Source organism: Pezoporus occidentalis, unplaced genomic scaffold (assembly GCF_034315485.1).
Source record: "Pezoporus occidentalis ecotype Australia unplaced genomic scaffold, CSIRO_AGI_Poc_V1 ctg296, whole genome shotgun sequence".
Taxonomy (NCBI): Eukaryota; Metazoa; Chordata; class Aves; order Psittaciformes; family Psittacidae; genus Pezoporus; species Pezoporus occidentalis.
Window position 1 is genome coordinate 476,335 of NW_026914896.1, and position 23,956 is coordinate 500,290.

A 23,956-nucleotide genomic window follows, 5' to 3' on the forward strand; every position below is an offset into this window, starting at 1 on the left:
AGCATTAAACTTTACTCTTTGTGCTTCATGAACTAACATGGGTGACCTGAAATACTCAACAGCTATTTTATAGCATGTGCAAGTCTCTCTCAAGCTTCATGAGTTTTACATTGTACACTACCACTACAGTAGTAAGACAAACATTTATATTCTCTACTTTGAAAAAACAACTGTGGGCAAGCATTAAGCCTTCCTAAAAATATGAAATTAAATGTATTTACACAGTCACATAATATTATCACACATAAGCCCTCAAAAACTCTTACAGATTATTTTAATCAAAAGCTGCAAGTTTCAATGTAGTTAGCTGTGCCAATAATATGTGATTACTTCCAATTGGTCCAGGGTGGCAACTCAGAAGTATTATGAGTTAGGATTTCCTGCCCCTACAAAAAAGGGTCTCAACACAAATAGGAGTCATCTACCATCTCAATCTGACTGAAAGCCAAGAGTCGCTGGACACTGACAGTTTTGCTCCAAGTCTTCCCCTTTCATGTTTTACAGACGCTGAAAGCCATGCAAGCAATCAGAGCACTGCTCAACAACCATAAGAGATCCACAGTATTTGCAATGTATAGGGTTTTTTTTATTCAGTTGGTAAAGTGCATTAGAAAGCAACTTTCAATGTAAATAAACTCTTTTTTTTTTTTTTTTAAATTGCCACATGCCAAAGATTAAAACTGCTACCAAATTTGCTGCTTATCTACCTGGAAACATATACACATAACACAAGAGATAGGTACAAGAGCTATCATTTTTCACAGTGAGGATACTGCTAGGAACAACACTGCAAAAATGTCATTTTCACTGTTTCTACTAATTTTACTCAAATGAAAAATCCATACAACTATGAATAGACAAAACGGGTAACCTGCATTATTCTCAGCACACTAAGGAAAGAACACACGCTATGAAGAATTTATACAGTATGCATTCAAAATTCATGTAATGGCTGGAAGAATAAAATGTGGGGAAGAAAAAGACAGAGTATGGTACAACCTTATACTCAGCTAGAAGCAGTGCAGGCACAATCAAAATAAGTATTTTCCACTATTTGCTGAGAAACAAAGTGACACCAAAGTTCCAATTACATATTTGAGCATATTAAATCAAAGATGTCCTTACACAAAGGCTCAGCAACTTCTAAAGATGCAATGACATTTACGGATAGATGTGAGCCTACCAAAACTTGTTTCTGATAAACTTGCAATGTTTATTACTAGCAAGTAAATGTAACTCTTACAACTACATTTTTTTAAAAAACCCTTTCATTACGCCCATTTTAAACTGTTACTGGCATTAAGAAATCTGAAGGAGGGAAAGAAGGGAGAGGCGGAGAGAAAGACAGAGAGAGCAGGAGCACTGTATCAAAGCACTTACCAAACTGATTAAGGACTGAGGACTGACTAATGGGTGGTTTTAAATCCCAGGATGATGTGGCAGTTGTGGTAGTGGCAGTAGAGCTACTATTGTTCTGTTGAGAGGTAAACTGACCCAATCCCGGAGATTTCAACTGGTCCAAGATTTGCGACCCAGTAGAGTTTGCCAATTTAGAGGATCCAAGTTCTCCAAAGCCGGAACAAAGAACTGCAGACTGCCAAAAGACAAAAATGAAGAAGTGAAGGAGTGGAGTTTTAAGTTTTTAATAAATTATTTTAACATAACCATAGGGTCAATGCCTATAGCTGCTATTTGGCAGCAACTAAAACCTAGAACTAAAGGCCTCAAGCACTAACAAATGACAAATACAAAATTCAGCAGTTTTAGCATATGGACAGATCTTCTCTGATTATCATCAATACAACCTCCACTACTGTGATCACAACAACACTGATTCCCTTGAATCCATACATCTAACAGGTGAACTGATTTTTGGAGAATAAATTTAAGTGCCCAGTTTCAAGCCTTCACACTTGACTAGGGAGATAGGCATGTTTACACAAAAGGCAGTCAGATATGTGCTTGGAAATAGTACATAGTTTTCTGGCTTAGAACTCTTCACCATAAACAAATTACTTCATTCTATATCAACACCTAAACACATCTGCTCTCCTCAAAAATTAACGCAAGTGCTCCATGTAAACTGAGAAAGAACGCTTAGCAAAACCAGAAATAAAAGTAAACTTTGTGTGTCTGTGTGAATTGAAGGAATGAAATTCCTAATTCCATAAGAAAGCGTAAGATAATTTTACCAGACTTTGAGGAGAATAAGCGTTTACAGCACTGGAGCTGCCAGTTCCTGATGCCAACTGGGTGCTGTGCTGAGAATTCGTGAAGACCAGGGCTTGGCCAAAGGTCTGCTGCTGTGGAGCCTCAAATGAGTTCCCTTCCAGATCTTGGGTAGAAGAGGTCACAGGCTTTTGAAGCAGTGTTATCAAATCGATGCTGTAAGAAAAAGAAAGGTTTGGCTGGAATAAACTTGATGACTATGCTGTGCTGAAATGGTAGAAAACACTAACAATACTAAAGCTACCATACTTTAGCAACAGAATTATTACTGATTAACAGCCTTTCCAATTATTGCTTGCCTGCCATACAAAAAGAGGTATAAGGTAGAATAATTTACCAGGAAGTGATATTCTGCTAGCTGAAATCCTCCAGTAAAGTTAAAATATAAATTATCTTTGCATTCTTTTGAAACATTATTGAATTTATTACACCATGTATCACACAACCTATATGATCAATATAACCAAGTAACTGGAGACAAGTCATGAAAGACACATTCTGATCAAGTGGATCCTGCCTGCACGCCCAACTTTAGAAAGAGCAAGGGATTAAAGTCCCACCTACGTACAGGGTGGGTAAGAAGACATTAAAGACACACATGCAGTGACTGAGTGACCATGTGATGACATGGAAGTCACAAGAGAAGCAGAAATATAAGCTAAGTTTCTCAGAGAGTGGGCACATTTCCAAAATTACCCTACCACACACATACCTGAGCAGGATAGAAACATGAATTTTTTTTATATTTAGCTTTGCTTACTAACCCCTACTACATGTTTATCACAGTTTTATCCCAGGAAAAGCAAAGCATTCAGGCAATAATAAAACCTTTATTTAACCTAATAATAAACCTTTCTTATGTCAAGTAAAAAAAAAAAACAAATCAAAACAAAAAAACCTTAAGCAAGCAAAAAACACAAAAACAAACAAAATACACCAGAATCTGAGTTGATGAACTAAAATATTTTCTAACATAATTTGAGGGATATCCACTGAAAGAGTATTTGCATCAGAACAATGAATATGTGAACACATCACCTTTTAAAAGAAAGGATTATAAACTCTAGATCAACTGACACCCTGCTGCCTCCAGATCACATCCCATTTCCATGAGGAAAATTTTCCTGCAGTTTGGAGTACAGGGATACAGCTGCACCAGGATATCTGGGACCATCAGGCCATCTAGTTTTTAGATCTTATGCTATTCAGCTACTGAAGTCTTCATCGAACAGCTTTAATCCTCTCTCCTGGGACCTGAGGCTAATGCAGGCGACTGATTCCACCATCATCAGCCCAGCATTTGGTGAAGACAAAGGCAAGCAAAGACAGCAACTGCCATATTTCTGGCTCCCTATCTGAGCTCTGTATCATTAGTTAAAGCAGGTAATTGTGATGCTTATCAGGAAATTCATCTTCTTGCCAACAAAAGCTTTCCTATTAACACGTTTGTTAAAGCACTATGTTCTAAACACGTTTTTCACCTACATGGGCAGGCTTTCCACTTTCTGGACAGCAAAGGCAGTGCTTCCTTTTCAACTGAAAGCAGAAAACTTTTTCTTCACATCTACTTCTGTTCCTGCCTGTAAGCAGTCTTTGTGCAGACGACAGGGCCTTCTCAGTATTACGCTTATGGATTTGCTAAGTTTGGCTCCAATTTCATATTCAATAACACAGGAAACCACAAACCTGACAATTTCACAATTTCAAAATTAGTTTGACCAATCTCTGGCCAGGGCTGCCCTGTGTTTTATCCAACATTTTATATGTGGAAGCTAATAATGGTTCACCAAGCAAGCTGTTCTTAAGGTATAGGGAAAATACGGAAAAGGAGCTTACCTCTGCCCAGGAGTCACGTGATTCTCAACTGGAACAGAAGAAGCCGTGAACACTTTCGTTTCAGAAAGCTGAAAAAGATAGAGGGGAGGAGGAAAGGTATTTTAATCACATACATTCTCGTGCCTCACTTCTGTGACATCTGCAGAAATTCCATCTTGGTCATGCACTTTCACGATAAAAGTAAAGTTGAACTAGCATTACAACCAGTTATGCTGCTTAAAAAAAACAAAAACACGTAGCCAAACTTCAGCAAAGCCTTCTCCACAGAATCAAGTACTAATTTAACTGAAGTGCTAGGAAATTTGGTCTACTGAACACATACAAGGGCATACCAATGCACCGACATCAGTTTGAGCAACTAACTGAAAAATACACCAGCAGAAAGTAATTAACATGACAGCTGTAAAGATACTTTGTGCAAGTACTTGTGCAGGTGTAATTTAGGACTCCATAGAACAGCTGTGATAAATGTCATTGCAGAAGCCTAACATATTGCACAGCTCTCATTTCTTCCATGTATCTCCATGTTTCACATTTCAGCTGCCATCACCAGCGGAGGCAGATTTGCCCACAGATATGTACAGTGAAACAGCATTCATGGTTCCTTCTTGGCATTTCTGCTAGGGGTGGCAGTAACATTATAAACTCACGTCTGCTCTGCAGTCATGAGCTCAAAACCAGCAATTGCTTATACTGGTATAACCAATCAGCCCATACAGCAGAAAACTACTGCTTTCACCATGCTGTACTAGGTACTTGCACAAGTAGCTGGGGAGGTGAAGCTGGTTGGTTGGAGTTTTGTGGGAGAAAGGGGTGATGTTAGTTTGTAAGGTGTTCATTTGCTGCTGTTTATTTTAACACCTTTATCTGCTATTTTTTTAAAAAAGAAAACAGCTACAACTTTATAGGGCTAATTAATTTCTATTGACAGGAATACTTGCAAACCAGAAGAGGTCTTAAATGAGCGCAGGTTAGGTTTAACCAGATGAAGATATGCACACATAATGGTTATATTTTAAATTAAATTTGCACAAAATCACCCTTAACTACTTCAGTGTAGCTTTACATTTACACTGAAGACTGACCTATTCAAACTCACATGAAGAATCCCTTTAGAATGTGGCATTTGAATACAGGTCTTCTGGGAAGTAATTGATTTTTAATCACACACATTGCTAGTATCCCTGTTTAAAGGATATTACTGACATGAGTCAATTTCATCTGTCATCCCATGGGCAGCTCTACTGAAAGCACCTGTATCTCTGAACACAGCCATCTGACTGGGATTCTCCTGTGAAACACTGTTGAGCAGGATGCAGAAGGGCAGACTAGGAGCAAAGTTCAAATGTTTCATGTATTCTACTAGCACCCACTTATGTGCAATACATTGTGTCATGAAAAAATGAGGACCACCACAGTTCCTTCCTCCATTTCCTTCCCTTCCTCTGCTGCCCACGCAACATACTTTAATCCCATCTTTCTGGAACACAACTCTGTACTGTGTATAATGTTGCCAGCCCACAACTCTGTGTACTGACTAAAACAAAGAAAGAATATTCAGCTCAACCATATTTCCAATTAAAAAGGCTTTCTCTATTGTTCAGCCCTCACTCCACCGTACACGTTGTTTTAAAACGTGTACTGTACTTTTTGTAGTGCTATGAGACTCCTGCATTGTATGGCACAAGAAGGTCAGCTAATGGCATGAGCAGCAGCCCATGGTCTGCAATCCGCTGGTTAAATATTAAATTCATTGTAATGTCAACAGTTTCTTACTCTCACATAATGCAGGATAAGACTAACTGTGGCCAATACGCATGAATCCTGAAAAATAAGCAAATCGAGGAGCCCAAGGGTGTTTGTGACACCACAAAAGCATGTTTGATGTGTCAGAGAGGAAATGCTCTCTTTAAGTGAGCCAGCATGCAAAACGCGCATCTCTGGCTATGCTGAAATTTACACTATACCCTGTGGCAAGCTCACAGCCACAAGCTCTAATCAAGCACCTAATGCAGAATTCTGATGGGACTATGGCATTTATCAAAACACTGTACTATGTGCAGCAGTGACTAGAAAGCTTTATCGCCCAGATATGTTTAGTATTTCTTAATAGCATTACAGCTCCTAACAAAGCTATTTACACTCACTATACACTACATTTGCAAGTGTTTTACTGAGGCTCTGGCATTTACCAGAATTGAATGAACAGTTGCGAACTATTTGCAAACATCAGCTTCAGAAGGGGTTCATATTCCCTTCATGAAGTTGGTGCTTTTCAGCTCTTTAGCTCATGATAAAGATCCAGTTACCAAACAGACAATACATTTAACAACTAGCCACCAGCTCCCAAGGCCAGTTGATAGGTGTGAACAGGAAACTATACTCTAGCAGCCTCATAAAAACATCAGCAAATCAGAAATAACAAAACCTTATTACTGCTTTGATAAGATGTACTGAAATGAAAGAAAAATAAAACAAGTTCTCATGTTGCTTCCTGGTAAAGGAAATACACCCAGTAAAATAAATGGGGGGGGGGGGGGGGTTGGGTTTGTGTAGTTTGCTTTTTTTGTTGTTTTTGTTGTTTTTTTTTTTTTTTTAGTGTTGCTGTTTCAAATAAAAACTAACACTATCAACATTGTACAGCAAATGTATGCCTTCATCCACTTTCCAGCAATGTGTATGTATTCTATTTCTCCCCTTCTGATAGCTTCTTCCCCTTCTGATAGTTAGAATTTATTTTCTTTAGCCAGGAGAACATGACCACAGTTTCAGCAGGAAAACCCAAAGCCACCTACACTACCTTGACATTTCTCTGATCCTTCGTTGTCCATGCCCTGAATATTACTTTAACAAAATACAACCTCCTATTTTCACTACAGCTAGCCTCAAGTCTAAGAGCATGCTGACAACTTACAATACTTGCTCAATACTCACTAGTAAATACAGGACTATTAGATCACAAAAATCCAATCCTGCCCAGGTCACTAAATTTCACTCATCCACTCCCAACTTGCATCTGACTAGAAAACAACACATTTAATCAAAATTATTTCTCAGAAAAACAGCTGGTCTTTATCAGCAAAACACACCAGCAAATACATCAGCATCCTTGGTTGTTTTAACCATTAGTCATGCTGCTAGAATTATTATACACTTAAATGCACAGCTCCATGTTCCAGCCACAGGTTCATATTATGCCTTTGTCTGCTAAACTAAAACTAGAGTCCATTATAGGCCAATAAAACAACCTGTTCAGATTCAGTAAACTAAAAATCTCATCCTCAAGTACCTCTTCTATAAGTAAATAATATTCAGCTGTTTCCACAATTTTTGTTTTATAAACCAATGAGTAACTGGATGCAGTACTTCAGAATCACATCCAGGAGAGTCCACACACAGAAACATAAACCAAGAATGATTGTGAGACAGCAAGGGCGCCTACAGGCAAAAAAAACCAAACTATAATAGCACTTTTCTGCCATACTATCAGCCCTTTAGGAGATCATGCTGAGCTGTTCCTTTTTCATCATCCACTACAATTCTGAAACTTTTTCTGTTGCTGCTTTTCAGAGAGCAGCCCCTTGTCCTGGAGGTATGCCTTTATTCCTATGAAACAAATGTGCACTTGGCTATATTAAAGCATTTTTTATTTGAACAGGTCAAGTCTAGCAAAGTTCCAGACCTCTCTGCATGACTGGCTTACTTATGACTGCCATTCCAGTAATTTTTGGATTTGCCACACATTTAATTCAGCAGTGATTTTACTTTTATTTCCAAATCATTGATAAGGAAGGCATCTGGTCTGGGACTGGATTCCTTTACACATCTCCTAGAAACACCCATGTTCGATACTGGTCCTCTTGCAAAAGATTTGCCAGAATTTGCAGGGTGGATTTAAATCCACTTACTCTGCTTTGTGATAGCATGTAATTATTTTTAGAAGAAAAGATGTAGATCAATTCTCATACAAAGACATACTCTGTCTTCACAATTAACTTGTAATTTACTTAAAGACTATCATCAGGTTTATTTGAAGGGGAGTTATTTTCTATAAAGCTACAGTGAATGGCAGAAGCTGTATTATTACAGCTTCTGGGTTTTTTTGGCTTGTTTCTTTTGTTTTCGGTGTGGTTTGTTTTATTTTTTTTCCTTTTTCTTTTTAGATCATATGAATCAAATTTTCCTTTATTTTTTCCCCAGGCATGTTTTAGGCTAATGTTTCTGCAGGTAGCCATTTCATTCACTCTTTCTGAACATGAACAACTTTCTCCTAGGCTACAGGGATTTTTCCAGGACTCTAAAATTAATAAAAAATAACAGTCTAGAGGTTTCATCTGCTGCTCTTTCAAGATTCATGTGCAAATTTCTTGGACTTTAATTATTAATTTTTAAAAAAAATCTATTGCTGGTCAGCATTGCTCAACACTCCACCTGTGCTACAAGTACTGCATTGTACCAGTATCAAACAGTTAAGAAACAAGGTCAGAAATTTTCACTATCCCTTAGCCATCAGACTACTTCTACCATATACTGTAGAAAGGAGGGCAGGCTTAAAAAAAGATATCAGCTTTTGATGGCAGTAACCAATACAGAAAAACTAGGTATTTTGGAGTTTCTTTCAACTTTCTTAAAAAATACAGCCCTTTCATTAGATAAGGACAGAATTTTCATATCTGTTATATGACACATTCACACATTTCTAGCTGTAACACTGACATGCTTCATCACCCTCTACAGCTATCTGTAGAGAAAGAGTTGGGAGTCCATCACTTTTCCCAAGTAACAAGCAATAGGTCAAGAGGAAATGGCCTCAAGCTGTGCCAGGGGAGGTTTAGACTGGATGCTAGGAAAAATTTCTTCACAGGGAGGGTCGTCAAGCATTGAAAAGACTGCCCAGGGAAGTGGCAGAGTCACCATCCCTGGAGGTAAAGATGTGCAAATGTGGCATTTGGGAACATGGTTTAGTGGATTTGGCAGGTCTGGGTTAATGGCTGGACTCGATTTATAGGTCTTTTCCAACCTAAACAATTCTATGATTCCATGATTTTATGCTACCTTACAGAAAGAGGCAAAAGGGATGATTTTCAATATAAACTTATTCTTCTGAAAATAAACTTGAAATAATGGATATTCCTGTAAAATATGAAAAACTTCTTAAAAGCTAAGTTATCCTTTCCATATTTCTTATTACCTCGTTTGTTTTCTGAACTGCTTAAGCTTTAATACAACTGAAACTTTAAAATCACAAATGTAATTTTCACATGTGATGATTAAAAATGGCAAATGTTTTGAAGAAATTAAGACATCTTACCTGATAAAGAATGAGCACAGAAATTGTTGTAGTACTTTAAACAACGTATCATAATAAAACAACAGGAATGAAGCAATTAACTGCTAACTTCAGCATACTGCTAGACCCTTTTTTTAATATTATGAACACGAAGTTGGACTAAGAGAAGTAATTAAGCATATTTCAAACAAAAAGCATCAAATGAGGAGTCTAAAGTTGACAGGAAGCCTCAGCACTTCATTACTTAAAAGTCCTGTGATAATATGGCTTTAAATCCTTACATGATAGTAGGGGGAAGCCTGTGGTTTACACCCATCAGCACTGAGCAGTTGAGAACTCTAAGTTCACAAATACTTAATTTGGGATAAAAGTTAAAATTTTGTTACCTATGTACTACCCACCCATTAAAAAAATAACTATTTCTTGATTCAATTTTGTTTAAAAAACAATCTTGTCTATGTGTGGCTAAGTTCTCTACTTGAATTAATTCATCCTACGATAACTGCAGAAATCTAACTTGGATAAATCTGTGCCAGGTTATACTCACAATTAATACTGAACAATTGGAAATATAAAATGCAGTCAGCAGAATAAGATAACCAAAGTGTACTGTGGAGTGCATGGTCATACATACTCATTTGTGAAATACATAGATTGCATTTAGGAAAGAAAGAACCATGGCAGAGGGGTTGGAACTAGATGATGTTAAGGTTCTTGCCAACCCAAAGCATTCTGTGATTCTATGATTCTATGCGTTTTTTGAACAGGAATTACAGTAAGAAACACAGTAAGAAATATCTTGCTGTAATTCCTGTAAGAGTTGCATACAGCTACTACTTTGAACACTTAGTTTCTGAAGATAACACAGAAACTCTAAGGGTAAATAATCAACTGGTCTATCCAACATGGTAAACTTACATCTTCATTCCAATCTTCTGCTGTCCACTCTTCTATTGAGTTTTTCCATGCTCCTATTGTAATATGGGGAAGGAAAGAAAAGAGTTACAAGCTAAAGGCACTACATGGCATTTCAACCATTCTGATTTATAAGCTGCCCTGTTTTCATTAGTAGTGGAACACAAAGCGAGGAAATGGTGGTTGGAAACATGGGAAGCTCTAGAAAACTGGTCTGCAGATTTAAAATTTTGGGAGGGTTTTTTCTTTCCCCCTGTAATTTCTGATTTCAGGAATTTCTCAGCCACTACGGTATCAGACATAATTTGCATAAATATATGTCTGCAAGCAGTGATTAATCCCAAACATTGTAAGAACTTCCTCCTATGTCCCCAGTGACAGAGAGAGGTTACTCAGCCCTCCCAATGGATCTCACAATTACATGCACAAATTCATACAGAGCCGGAACAAAACAGAACCACAACACCTGCTCCAACATCCATAATCCTGCTTTCAACACAAATTCCAGACCCATGCTATGCCTCTGGAGACTCCTTTCCAACCTGTTAACTCTCTCCTTAAAGCAGAAAAACTCCAATCCCTTCCCATGATACACGAAACTTATTTTAAATCATATATAGTCCGTATAATGGCAGCAGAAGAGCCAATAAGCTTCCACTGTAGCTGCAAAACACCTCTCCCCATAACTTGTTGCAGTATTTATTTGGTGAACACTGGAGCACAGTGTGCAGTGTACAACATGTGGCAATGGGAAAACTACGGGAAATAATCCTACAGATGCAAGAAACCTGATCCCTTCCACAGGAAACAGCAGACACAGACATGCAAAAGCGACAGACTAAAGTCCTTGACCACCACCATCAGCATAGAAGTTATCCCAGCCAACAACCAGAGCCTTCCTTTAATCTGCATAACCATGAGTGAAGAAAACACCAGCAGTACAGATCCTGCTCCCATCACCTTTGATCAAGTACAAAAGCAGAAGAATTACTGCTTTAATCACCTCTTTTTTACTTAATGAGAAACCCTCTGAGACACGTTCAGCCAGAAACAGGCTCCTGGAAGACAGCATCAACTGTCCAGTTTATACTAATGACATCTCTGGATTAATGTATTCTTTTGTACACTGTTACAAAACAGTGTTTTGAGCAGAGAAGGGTCCAATGGCACTAACCCAGTGAGGCAAACAGGCCTACTATGAAGATATACATACACATAGTGGGTAGAAGAAAGGAGGTTTATACCTTGGAATCCAAAATTATTTGGCAGGTCCTGAGCAAAGTAACATCCACTCTGTGTTGGCTCTGTGGAGCAACTACAGAGCTGCCTGAAACATCTTGTGCTCATGTGTTACCAAACAACCTCTAACCAGGACGTTTCTACATACTGCAAAACAACTACTAACCAAATCCGAGCACAAAATTAACTACAAATGCCTCAAATTTCCAGACCAATACACACACTTCCACAGAAATTTTAGAAAGGAGAAAAAGCCCAATGAGGTTTTTGGAGAAACAGTTGATTTTTCTTTTCCTTCCCCTGACCAGCACAGGATATCCTCTGATATTTTTTCTTCATGCATCCTTGTATTCCCACTGCTTCTTTTTATCTCCTATCAGCCAGAACAAGGCCTGCCTCTGCAGAAGACAAACCTCATGGTGGTGCCAGAATCACAATAGAGCTCAGAGTCAGCTAAAACAAACACAAGAAGAGCTCAGTCAAATCAAGCCCAACCCTTGACCATCCCCACCACTTCTGGGAGATCAAACCTGCTTGGAATAATACACAGGACACTTTCCTGACATTCAACTTAAACATTTATCTGTTGCTCCTACTTCTGAACATGCTTCTGTGCATTTACCCTCTAATTATTGAACACAACCCTTCACCCTTTTATTAGTTTACCCTGCTAAGTTTATTACTGTAATTTATTAACACTCTACCTTCCCAACTCGCTCCTTCCAGCCTCAATTATTTCACTGATTTTTCTCTGCATTAAATCCAGTTAGCTAATGTCTTCATCTTGTTGGTGGGATTCTAAGCCTGATCTTGCCACAAGCACATCAATTTCCTTCTAGTCCAATATCCACCTTGGCATTATGGCAACTCCATACATTTTCTTCCCAACCTTCCCCTGTGCCTTGCAAAGAGTTCTCTGTTTTCCACTGAAAGTACGCTTTGTGTTTTTAAGGATCCTTGTCACAGCAGCTTCCACCTAGATGGCTTTGTGTGACTCTTTCCTGTTTCTCTTTGCAACACATTCAGTTTTAGAAAGCTATAAAGCAAAAAGTATACAATATGTTTTTGGTAAGGCCTCAGCTACTTTCCCCCAGTTACTCACTTTCTGTCACACTATTTAGGGCCATTTTTCCTTTTTTTTTTTTAATAATCAGCCATAGATTTAACTTTTTTTTTTTTTGTCTATCCCAAAGTTATGTACTAATCTTCTGGATTACATTCATGTTCTAGAATGACCTGAAGTTTTCTTTAAAACGTTCCTTTTCACTTTTACAGAAGTCCTAAAACCAGACACCTTCCTTGTAATTCCCAAGCTATGCAATTCCCTTCTTACCCCTTGGTAGTTACATTACAATTATTTTTTTACTTCTTGTCATTCTTCAATTTGAGTCATCTAATGCTGCTCCTAACTAAGGTAACAAAGGATTTTTTTTTCTGTGAAATCTATGAAAACTCTATCAAAGTAGAGGTATCAGTAAATTAGAAGAATGCAACACCATTTTTATAACCTCCTTTGAGAAATGGCCTGTAACATAACTGATTTATAAGAACTGCTGTGATCTTTCACTCAGGGTCTCCAACTGCCTTGTACATTACAAAAAAGGTAAGAAACTGAATACCCATTGTGCCTGTAAGAAAGTATTGATCATGCTGTTCAAGTTTAATCCCTTTTGGAGGAGGACTGGTCATTCTGTTTCCTCCCACCTGCACCATGTCTTTCAGTTGTACATTAGTTCTATAAAACCAGGATTCAGAAAAACTGATTCTCAATTATTTAGAATACAATTACACTTAAATGTTATGAACCACTAAAAATTCTCTCTTTACTCTCTTTTTATTTCAAACAACAATGCTAACTTTTACCTCCATAGAACCAACTAGCTTTTCTATAAGACTGCATGATGGGGCACCTAGTAACACCTTTCATTCAGGCTACTATAATTCCTCTTGTACCTGCAATAACTCAGGACAAGAGGTTCTAGAGCACTTTCAGAGCACATACTGGGGCAACTATATTTTGGAAACAAATAGTGTATTTCATTTTAATTGAAAACATTGATGTTGGTAACTTCCCAGCACCGGCTTAAAGAGGGAATAGGTAGTGAAAACTTAGAACTCCACAAGCAGTTTATATTTGCATGTTGTCTTCAGAAAACATTTTGATAAGCAAATCAGTTTTGTTTCTCCAGGTAGTTGCCCAGTTATGTCAATTTATCTCACTGCAGATAAAAGTAAGTTTTCAAGCAGCTACTATGAGCTAATTTTGGTTTCTTTCGAGATGAAAGAAGAAATGGGACTGGGTAATGAGGAATAGAGAGGGATTTCCATGCTACCTTTCTTCTCTGTATACACTTACCTGACATACTTCATTAGGTCACCAGAGGCTTTATAGATTTCCATAAATATACATAACCCTCATTCACATCTTTAGTAACTCTACATAGCAAAGTTACTTATCACCATGACTGTTGCTTTGCAATAAAAGTACTCTAAATGGGGAGGAAGGTAATTTTGAAAACTAGTACTTCTGATTAACAAGTAAAATCACCAGCTCAACTTTGTAAAACCTGCTTCCAGCCCCACACATTGTCTCCAACTCCACCATCCTATCCCTGCTTTCAGCTTCCTTCCCAGCACTCGCTTTTGCTTTAAAACTACTATCCCAGTTGCAGTCTCCTCTAATGTGCCTCCTCAAGATACTTTCCATCGCAAGGTTGAAAGTGCTTCCCTCTTGGACAAGACTAAGTGATTCAAATTTAAAGCTTACTCTCTGCAAAGAGATCTCTTCTTTTTGGCTTGGGGACTTACTTCAGACATTCCTATGGCTTGTCTAAAGAAGAAATACTGTAAAATAAAACACTCTTCCTATAGTCATATATAGAGTCAGACATTTTTGCTTTGCCAGCTATTGTGCCTTTTCCATTTGCACCGAAAGAAAATTAAAATTAGCAGCAAAAAGGCCCTTTGCACCCAAAAAGAGCATTCACACTTAACTAGTTTACTTTAAATTTCCACCAACCAAATGATTTTGTATGAACTCCACACACTGCCACTCACTCATTCATACCCTATGAACCATTAATCTGACAGGGCCAGAGAAAATTCCCAAATGCCTTCTGAAACCTTCTTCTCCATTCCACACTCCCAGATTTCCATACAGGCCTTAAACTGCATTACTGAAGTGCAGTTCTCAGTGAGATGTGCACAGTGTAACAGCAAAATCACACTTGTTATCCAAAAAGAAGTTCAACATGTCAACTAGCAGCAAACTCCTCACATAGACACATTCACACACTTACAGGAATCTGTTTAACCACACCAAGCTACTCTTACGCCTGGGCAGAATTCTTCCATTACCGAAGACTCAGGAGATGGCTACAAGAAGGAACAGAGGTTGCCATAGGGAAGGCACATAAAGGCTACCCAGAATTAGCCGTGAGGGTCGCAAGCATTTGAATTCACTTGGGAAATGGAGCACAAGTTAAAGTTATTCATAAGCCACAGCCTCACAGCTGCATTTAGTAATAATCAGACAGTGAATTTTATACCTCTGGTCCAGTCTCCTCATGCCTTTCCTGTATGTCTTCCTTTTTTAATTAGGTAACCTTACTGCTCCTGCAATACTTGTGACAACATACCCTGCCCTCCACTTCCATATAGCAAATAACAGTATCAGTATTCTAGGGGAATTTTCAAGCCATTAGGTGCTCTTCTAACTCATTATCTGATAAACTTATTTGAAAAACTAGCACGAAAAAGGTGCATTTCTGTTTGCACTATAGCCCAAGTAATTTCAAAAGTAATTCCTTGGAAAGATGCCATATTTGCCAAGAACTCCCTTTTGATAACCATGAATATACTCAGTGCCACTCTCCCACACTGGAACAGAAAGCATTTGGAGTGCCAAGACAGCTTCTTAATAACCTCTCCTAAACTCTGAGCCTGCCTTTGCTGGGTAGGTGGAAAATGGCTTGTATCAAGTTTAGAAAGCTGTATAACAAGCAGCTCACAGCAGAGCTCAATGGAGCACACCCTGGCCTCCAGTATCAGTCTTTTCCTTCCACACTTGACACAGGGATTAATAAAACATCATCTGCATAGGCTTCAGTAATTAAGTGATAAGAAGAGCTCTCCTTCGCTGGGGTTAAAAAAAAATTATATATATATATATAGATATAGATATATATAGATATATCTATCTTATCACTCAGTGGTTCCCAAGTATGGACAATAACGTACATGAACTTCTCCATCCTGACACTGGATTTCCTTTGCCTTCATCTCCTGTCACTGAGTATGGGAAGCAGCAAGGTATCCTGTTTTCCCAACCACAGATGAGCAGTTCACATTCTTCATTTCTGAATCACCACGAGATGAGTGCTAAGTGCTCCTTTCCAAACTACATCTGCCTCTTTAGCTGGGAGCACATACTTCACACAGAAACACATGAATACCTCTATCTTCAGACAGGCAGACTGCTCTTTTGGCTTCAATTCAAGTGCCTACTTGTGCTTTAGTTAATCATTCTTCTTTTCAAAGGTGTCAGATCTTGGAACTCTCCTCCATCATAGTCTTACATCTTTACATTGCTGCGTTGCACAGGTGGGGCTGCCAAAGCCATCCCAGTGCCACTGAGTGGATTCATATCTGTAAATGATTTTTCTTTTCTTTTTTTTCTTCTACTTAGATATTCACACTACTACTGCATAATCTCACTTTTAGTAGGACTTATATTCCTTAACTACTTTAGGTGAGTTCTTAAGAACTACTTAAAATATCTCAACAGTTCTTCACATACCAGGTTCTTTCAATAATTCTTCAAAAATTCAAATCCCTTTGTCTCTCAAGGGATCATTAGTACTAAAACAACAAAAAGAACTGGAAATTACCTTCCCTTCATTCCAACCACAGAGTCACTCAGGCTACAGCATATGTTCTGCACATTAGTAGCAGTTAAGCTATAAAAGTGAACTAATACCTGTATCACGTGAGATGTATTGACATTTTCAGAAGTTAAGTGAACTAACATAATGGTTATTTTAATTGCAATTTGCTAAAGCTCTTCATTCCAATCCTTCCGCTTCTTGAAGCATCTTACCAGTTCCATCATCTGCATCATTGTGACCAGTCTGCCAAATCTCTGATTTTGTCCCAAAGCCATCAGTGACAGAAGACTCCGTATAGTCTGCAGGATTAAATGTCCTAGAGTTTCAAAAGTTAAGAAATGGAAGAGAACACATGGGTCATTCATGAACACAAGTGTCATCATTTTTAGCTGACGCTGTATCAGATTTAACATCTTGACTTCCACATAATTTATCTTGGTAGTTTGGGTTTCAAAAGAATTTTTTCCTCTATGAGCAGACAGATAAAAGGGGGAGAAAAGAGAAAAGAAGAGGAGAAAAAAAGTGAGGAGACTGGGGAAAAAAATATTACTGTAGAGAAACTGAACCAAAAAAACAATTCCTGAAAAAGCAGTTAACAGCATACCTACTCCTCCCAGTCTTATAAAGCTTTAGTTCATATGCACAATGATAAGACCCTCTCAGCTGATGGTTTCTCAGCAGGTGGCTGACTGATGAGAAACCAGTATCATGTCCTTTCAGAGCACCAGACCTGCGCAGGACAGGAGTCAGAACATCAGTAAGATTATTTCAGGATGCACTCCTCACACCAATGCCAAAACACACAGATGCAGCTAAAAGGTGAAAAAGGATTACTGAAGAAAAAATCCCTTTCCATCTTATTATCTGCAATACGAACAAGAAGGATTATCAGAGAAATAGTACTAGCCTTCTGTTCCTCATGACATCACTGAAATTACTGAAATTACATCACTGAAATCATTTCATATGACATTCAAGGCAAACACTAAGTGAAACTGGTGGAGGCTATACTTCTATAAAGCAAATTATCCCAACAAAACTGAAAACAAACTTTAGAGTGGCTAAGTAACTTCTTTTGATTCTGTTTTAGGGCCCATATATGTCCAAACAACAGAAGCATGAAACCTCAAAATAGGAGAGTTTATAATCGCTAGACTTCCTGGTTTTATATACAACTTCCACCTTCTACATTACACTGAAACAAATATTTTTTTGAGTTGACCTAGGACTATATGCACCACAGAGAACTTTCAGCCTCCAAGGCACTATGGGGCTGCTTCTGATAGGTACAAACTGGTCCTCCAAGTCTGAGATATTAACACTGCATAAATACACATTAGGTTTGTGTAGGTGTGTCTAGTCATAAATACTAGTATAAGACAAAAATAATCCATTAATCATCAATCACATTTGAGAATTTTTACATCCATACTTGTTTATCAAACATACAGCAACATTAATACATACAGTGGCAATACTGTCAATTAATATTTTACTGAGTTTGATCCTTGCTAAAATCTGTGCTCTGCATGTTTCTTACCCCATGCCTTGGGCTGAAAACCTCCCCGCTCCTCTCCCTCTGCCACGTCCAAACCCTAGGAGAGAAAACATCATTTAACAGCAACAGCAGAGGAGCCACCAATCACTGGTCTAGCACATTAAAAAATAGAATCATAGAATCGTTAGGGTTGGAAAGGACCTTAAGATCATCCAGTTCCAACCCCCCTGCCGTGGGCAGGGACACCTTACGCTAAACCATATCACCCAAGGCCTCGTCCAACCTGGCCTTGAACACTGCCAGGGATGGAGCATTCACAACCTCCCTGGGCAACCCATTCCAGTGCCTCACCACCCTAACAAGAAAGAATTTCCTTCTTACAGCCAACCTAAACTTCCCCTGTTTAAGTTTTAACCTGTTACCCCTTGTCCTGTCACTACAGTCCCTAATGAAGAGTCCCTCTCCAGCATCCCTATAGGCCCCCTTCAGATACTGGAAGGCTGCTATGAGGTCTCCACGCAGCTTTCTCTTCTCCAGGCTGAACAGCCCCAACTTTCTCAGCCTGTCTTCATACGGGAGGTGCTCCAGTCCCCTGATCATCCTCGTGGCCCTTCTCTGGACTTGTTCCAACAGTTCCATGTCCTTTTTACTCCATGTCCAAATACTATGGTTGAAGAAGAAATCTACCACAGTTAAATACCATTTACTTCTCAGATTTCCCTATAGGAAGGAAGCAACAGTTCATTTAAAACTATGCATTTTAACAGGACTTGCAAATCCTTTGCTACCTTTCTTGTGCCTAGTGAAGTAGATCCAAATGCCAAGGAAAAGACTCATCTAGAGACTCATTCCACATGAGACTGCTATCTGTATATCATCACATTGCTCAAGATTTTGTCTCTATTTTATCACTCTTGCCTAAGACGCTCTAGAATCCCAGCCTCCCTGTGTACCCTGATCTCTCAAGAAACTCCCTGTCACCCCTTGTCTGAAAGGAGAAAGTTAAACACTCCGTTTCCTTGTCTAACTCAGCCCACCCTCTGCACTTTCAACATCTTGTGTATCACACATACCTTCTGATTTCCCTTTAATCATAGTTAGTGTCTCAAAAATTAACCAATTCAAATTACTCAAACAACTTCCTTGTTATCACTCACAAGAACATTAATTTCTATTTTAACAAAAACAAGTATTTGTTGCCTCCAATTTTGGTTGCCAGCCTCAGTTTCTAACTTCCTTGATACAGTGAATGGCTTTATTTCCTCCTGTTGTGTAGGGCCAACAAGGCATGAATCCCATTTATAAAGCACATATCTAAATAAACTGTTAAAAACTATTTCACAGATATTTCTGCATAATTTTTCTTTTCCTTTTTTAAGACCTCAATATCTGAGGCTTTTCTGGCTGGGATTTTTTTTAGGGGGAATACTGTAAAAGAGATTTTATACCACAAGAACAGGAAGAAGGGCTGCAGACTGAGAACAAAGTGGTTTGTTTTTACAATAAAGGTATGTGGTAATAGTAAGTCACTGAACAACTACAAGTTTACCAGAGCACAAAAATTATAATCCTAACCCACCAATACACTGGTTGTCCAAACATCAGAATTGCCCATGAAAGGCTGTTTGAATTTGGAATCACCCCTTATTTTCAGGGACCACATAACCTGAATAAGACCAGTAGCTCCAGCACGTGGTAAAATCAGTTTAGGAAGTTCCTATTTTCATGACTTTCCCTCTCCTCACCACCCATTCTTGCCCTTGTTCACTGTTCAAGCGTTCAAAGATATTTCTGGACCTCTAAAATGTCTACTACCTTGTCCTGGGTTCAGCAGTAGCAGTCATTTTTCCCCTTCTTGGTAGCTGGTGCAGTGCAATGTTTTGACTTTCAGCTCGGGAACAGAGCTGATAACAAGCGGTGTTTTGGTTTGGCCAAGGACTTTGTGAGCCTCATGCTCTGCCAGGGAGGAGGGGAGGCCAGGAGGAAGCAGAGACAGGACACCTGACCCAAACTGACCAAAGAGGTATTCCATACCACAGCACGTCATGCCCAGGAGGTAACTGGGAGTTAGCCGGAAGGGCTGGGAGACTGCAGGGTTGGAGGAGGTATCGGGCAGAGCTTGGTCGGGCTGGGGGGGCGAGTTATCGGTCGGCTGGTGGTGAGATGATGTATTCTCTTCCCTTGTTATTTCCTTTATCATTATTATCATTGGTGGTAGCAGTAGTGATCTGTGTTATACCTTAGTTACTAAACTGTTCTTATCTCAACCCGTGGGAGTTGCATTCTTTTCGATTCTCCTCTCCATCCCTCCGAGAGCAGGGGGAGGGCAAGAAAAGGGGGGGAAGTGAGCGAACGAATTATCTGACTGGGTTTAAACCACGACAACCTACATTTCCAAGAAGCATCCAAGCAGCAGGACACCTTAATCTACATTTTGAAAGAGTTTACTTGTATTCTATACAAAGGTGACAACTGCTAGCTACAGAGGAACCATGGAAACCTTGAGAGCAAATATTCCATCCACCAATACACAGTATTTTGGTGGGACAAGAACTCAGCCAGACCTGCTATCTCTTCCTTTTGCTCTCTTTATACAACCAGTTGGAAAGAAGACAGAGGTTAGGAAAATGTTAACAGCTGCAACCCCACAATCACCATCCCTCTTTACCAAGCCTATGCATGGAGCTATGCTCTTTGCCGTGCCATAAACAACAGTGCCCCAGACCATGCTATACCCAACTGATTGTAACTCAGCCTCTGAAACTCCTTGCTCAGCCTACCTATTATACACTCTTTTCTCCTTTGCCCACCTAAAATCCCTAATCTGGGAAGCTGATACATGGCACAACAGGGTCATAGCTCTCAGATGCATGGAAGCCACTACACTCCAGACTATCTTCCTGCCCAGTAAATAATTTTTATAAGAGTAGAACCAGCTAAACAAGTTTACTAGGGTACAATAGAGAGGCCATCTGTGTAATAGATTTACTTCCTACAGCTATCAATACAGCATTAAACACCATTTACTAGCGATGCACAGAAGACAGAACAACAGTTTTTGACAAGCTCAGTTACAAGTCTGACTGGGAGCTGCAAATTCCAGAAACAGCTAAGCAGAACTGACTTTTAAGTGAGGAGCACAATAGGCAGAGAGAGATTAGCTCTCTATACCTAATCTAGTAATGTCGGTTTATGCTCGTAATGTAAAAGGTGAACTTTAAACACCACTCTAAAAAAATGTGTATAAATGGTTTAGATCACAACAGTCAATGTCTAAAAAAAAATAAATTCCTGTGCTAATTCACAGGAGCAATTCTTCTATCAACACATTTATCTACCCACAAAAAGAGAGCAAGTGACTTGCAGTAGCTTACTAAATCTTCTAGTGTCTAACAGAATAGATTTTCTTACAATCAGTCAGCATGTGGAGCCCAAAAGCAAATGACAGACATCTGGTGAAGAACAAAAGTACTGCTCTGCCTCATATAAACTCTCAAAACATTTCTTCATGTTTCTTTATGCTTGGATCTACAAACAGCCTAAAGTACCAAGGCAGTATTGCTTACTCATTTCTGTACCAGGAAACCAGGACTAGGGAACTACGTTTAAAGTTGATTATGATACACACTCTTGCTACTGTCCCTAACCAATATAATTTAAAACTATTTAAAACGTGTTTTTGTTTCCTTTAACACTGTAACAGTTCAGCTGTGTACTGTTAGGGGTCTTTTCCTGCTCTTCATCGTATCTCCTTCAGCTGACTTAGCCATCACTTACTGAATTTACATTTTTCTTTTCTGGGGCAAATTCTGGAGAAGTCAACGCTTCCTTGCCACTCAGGCAGGTGGCAAGATTATCTGTTTCCACTAAAACACACTGGGAATTTCAAAACACTCAACCGTACAATCAAGTCTTCACCCTGGTACATAGAAAGAAGAGTTTATCTCATTCGCAACACTGCTTCCCCCAAAACAAACACACACTACACAGGACTATGAGAAAAGTGTGCAGTATTACAATTCAGATGGCCCCGGCCCATGAACTTAACAGCTTACTCTGTAGAAAATCTAGTTTTCCAAGCTTGCAAACCTAAATCCTTCCACTGCAACACAGCTGCTTTATTTCAAAGCTCAGATTTTCACACTGACAGGTTTAAATTAAATGAAAGCACTTTGAGGTTAAAAAAGAGGCCTAAGAACAGCTGGAAGGAAAAGGAAATGCAGACTGGAAGGGCAGGCAACACCCCAGATTTGTGCTTATCTCTGACTATACAGTTACTGAACAGCCCTGGTCTCTGCTTTGGAAATGCAAAGCCAGCCATCCTCAGCAGACATCAACCAGGGGCTTAAGGCTTATGAAGAGATAAAGTGAGTAAGTACAGAAAATTTGTATTCTAGGTATTCCATACTACAGAAACAAAAAAGACATATTTAGTAAATTCAAATCACTTTTGTCTTATTAGTCAGAATAAAGCTAGAAGCATTGGATCAGCTTTACATACTGCATGTACTCTAATAACCATTTCTTGAAGCTGATAACTTTCAACTCTAAAGTTACGTTTAAAAGAAAATAAATAACTTACATTAAAGCTAAATTCTGGTTTATCTAAAAGAAAAGTAAGTAAAATAAAATTAAAAAAAATAATAATTATAGTTTCCTAACCAATGCAGAATCAACTACAGCAAAACTAAACAATCTTCCGACTAATCTCCAGAAGGTCTGCTCTACATTGAGGCCTTGAAAAAAAAACATCCTCCTCACTAGTTCTGGCAAAGGAAATCCAAAATATATCCTGTGCCAACTGGGCTAAGCTTTTGAAACAAGAGAATGTTTAAACATGCAGTTCTGATTATAGAATATCATTTTTTTTCAAGGACAGCATACTCACCTAGGAAAGTTAACAAAAAAAAAAAAAAACAAGAGTACAAGTTGGGTTTTACAAACATTCACAAAAGCTTAAGCTGTTTTGCTTTCTTATATAGCCAGCAGGAAATGAGTTTAAAGGCTTCTTATCACGCTGTTTAAGTCCAAAATTAAAACAGAATGGTTTTCCCATTGCTTTTTATTTCTGTTTCTCTAGAAAAAATTTCCCTGTCAGCATTCACATTTATGACATATTCATGTTGCTTTTGGAAGAATGATGAAGAGGTGAATAGAGGAACAGAAGTAAAAGCAACAAATCCATTTTCACTTTGCAAATCAGAAAGATTGCTACACTTGAGTTTGTAACAATTTCTATACTGAATCAAGACCAAAAGTTCATCTACCTGATATCCCATTATCAGCTATGGTCAAGGAGATATCTAGGGAAGAATATGCAAACTGTAACCACAGTGCAGTTTCTCTGGACACTCTCCTGGTCTACACCTATTTGTAGCTCAGACTTCCTCAACCAAAGATAACTTATGACATCAAAAATGCTCACTGTTTTTTCCTTTTCCTACTCTGTGGTTTTTTTTTAGGATAAAATTGCCAAGTCTCTCTGTGGGCAAGTTTTCAGTACCCACATAATCTTATTGAAAGGAGTTCCTTAGGTTAACTAAGGAAGAACGTTAGTTCTTCTTAGTGTCAGAAGAACCACCTTGGTCTGTTGTGAACCTGTGATCTACTGATTTCATTTAATATTCTCTCATTTGCATACTTGGTTGGAGTGATCATTTGATTTCCCCACAGAATCTTCTCCACACAAATTTTACAGATCTCTACCATACATCTACTCAGCCCCTCTCTTTTGCAGGTGGAGAAGGCCCTCTCTGTTTGTTCCTCACACCCCACAAGAGCCTTCCCAATACCCCAGTAGCTCCGAAAGCCTTTTCTAGCTCTATCGCATCCTTTTCAATACTGGGTGGAGGACAGTGGGAGGACCAGACCTACACTTAAAATTGAAGATATGAGAACAGTAAAAAAAAAAAAAAAAAAAAGCAGCACAATCCCCCTCCCCTGATCCAACACACCCCCCCCCCCAAAGTGCCTATAAAGTTTGTCAATTTGCATAAAACACTGCAGCTGATTAAAACACGTGAGGAAACATTTCTAGAGCTGACTGTCTTAAAGACATAACCA

General features: G+C 38.8%; 1 protein-coding gene across 12 annotated transcripts in view; it reads right to left on the reverse strand.

The window, feature by feature from the left end:
• Nucleotides 1-23,956, reverse strand: part of UBAP2 (ubiquitin associated protein 2) — a 112,241-nt gene that overhangs the window by 46,544 nt on the left and 41,741 nt on the right. For 6 of the 12 annotated variants that reach the window (XM_062626645.1, XM_062626644.1, XM_062626641.1 and 3 more), the window contains 8 exons: nt 17,936-17,990; nt 17,000-17,125; nt 16,608-16,711; nt 11,515-11,574; nt 10,274-10,326; nt 4,066-4,133; nt 2,193-2,385; nt 1,381-1,594 (listed from right to left, as the gene is read on the reverse strand). In XM_062626645.1, coding sequence (XP_062482629.1) covers nt 1,381-1,594; nt 2,193-2,385; nt 4,066-4,133; nt 10,274-10,326; nt 11,515-11,574; nt 16,608-16,711; nt 17,000-17,125; nt 17,936-17,990 — 873 coding nt within the window. The remainder of the gene's footprint in view (nt 1-1,380; nt 1,595-2,192; nt 2,386-4,065; nt 4,134-10,273; nt 10,327-11,514; nt 11,575-16,607; nt 16,712-16,999; nt 17,126-17,935; nt 17,991-23,956) is intronic. The other 6 variants (XM_062626649.1, XM_062626648.1, XM_062626647.1 and 3 more) reach the window with 4 other exon arrangements.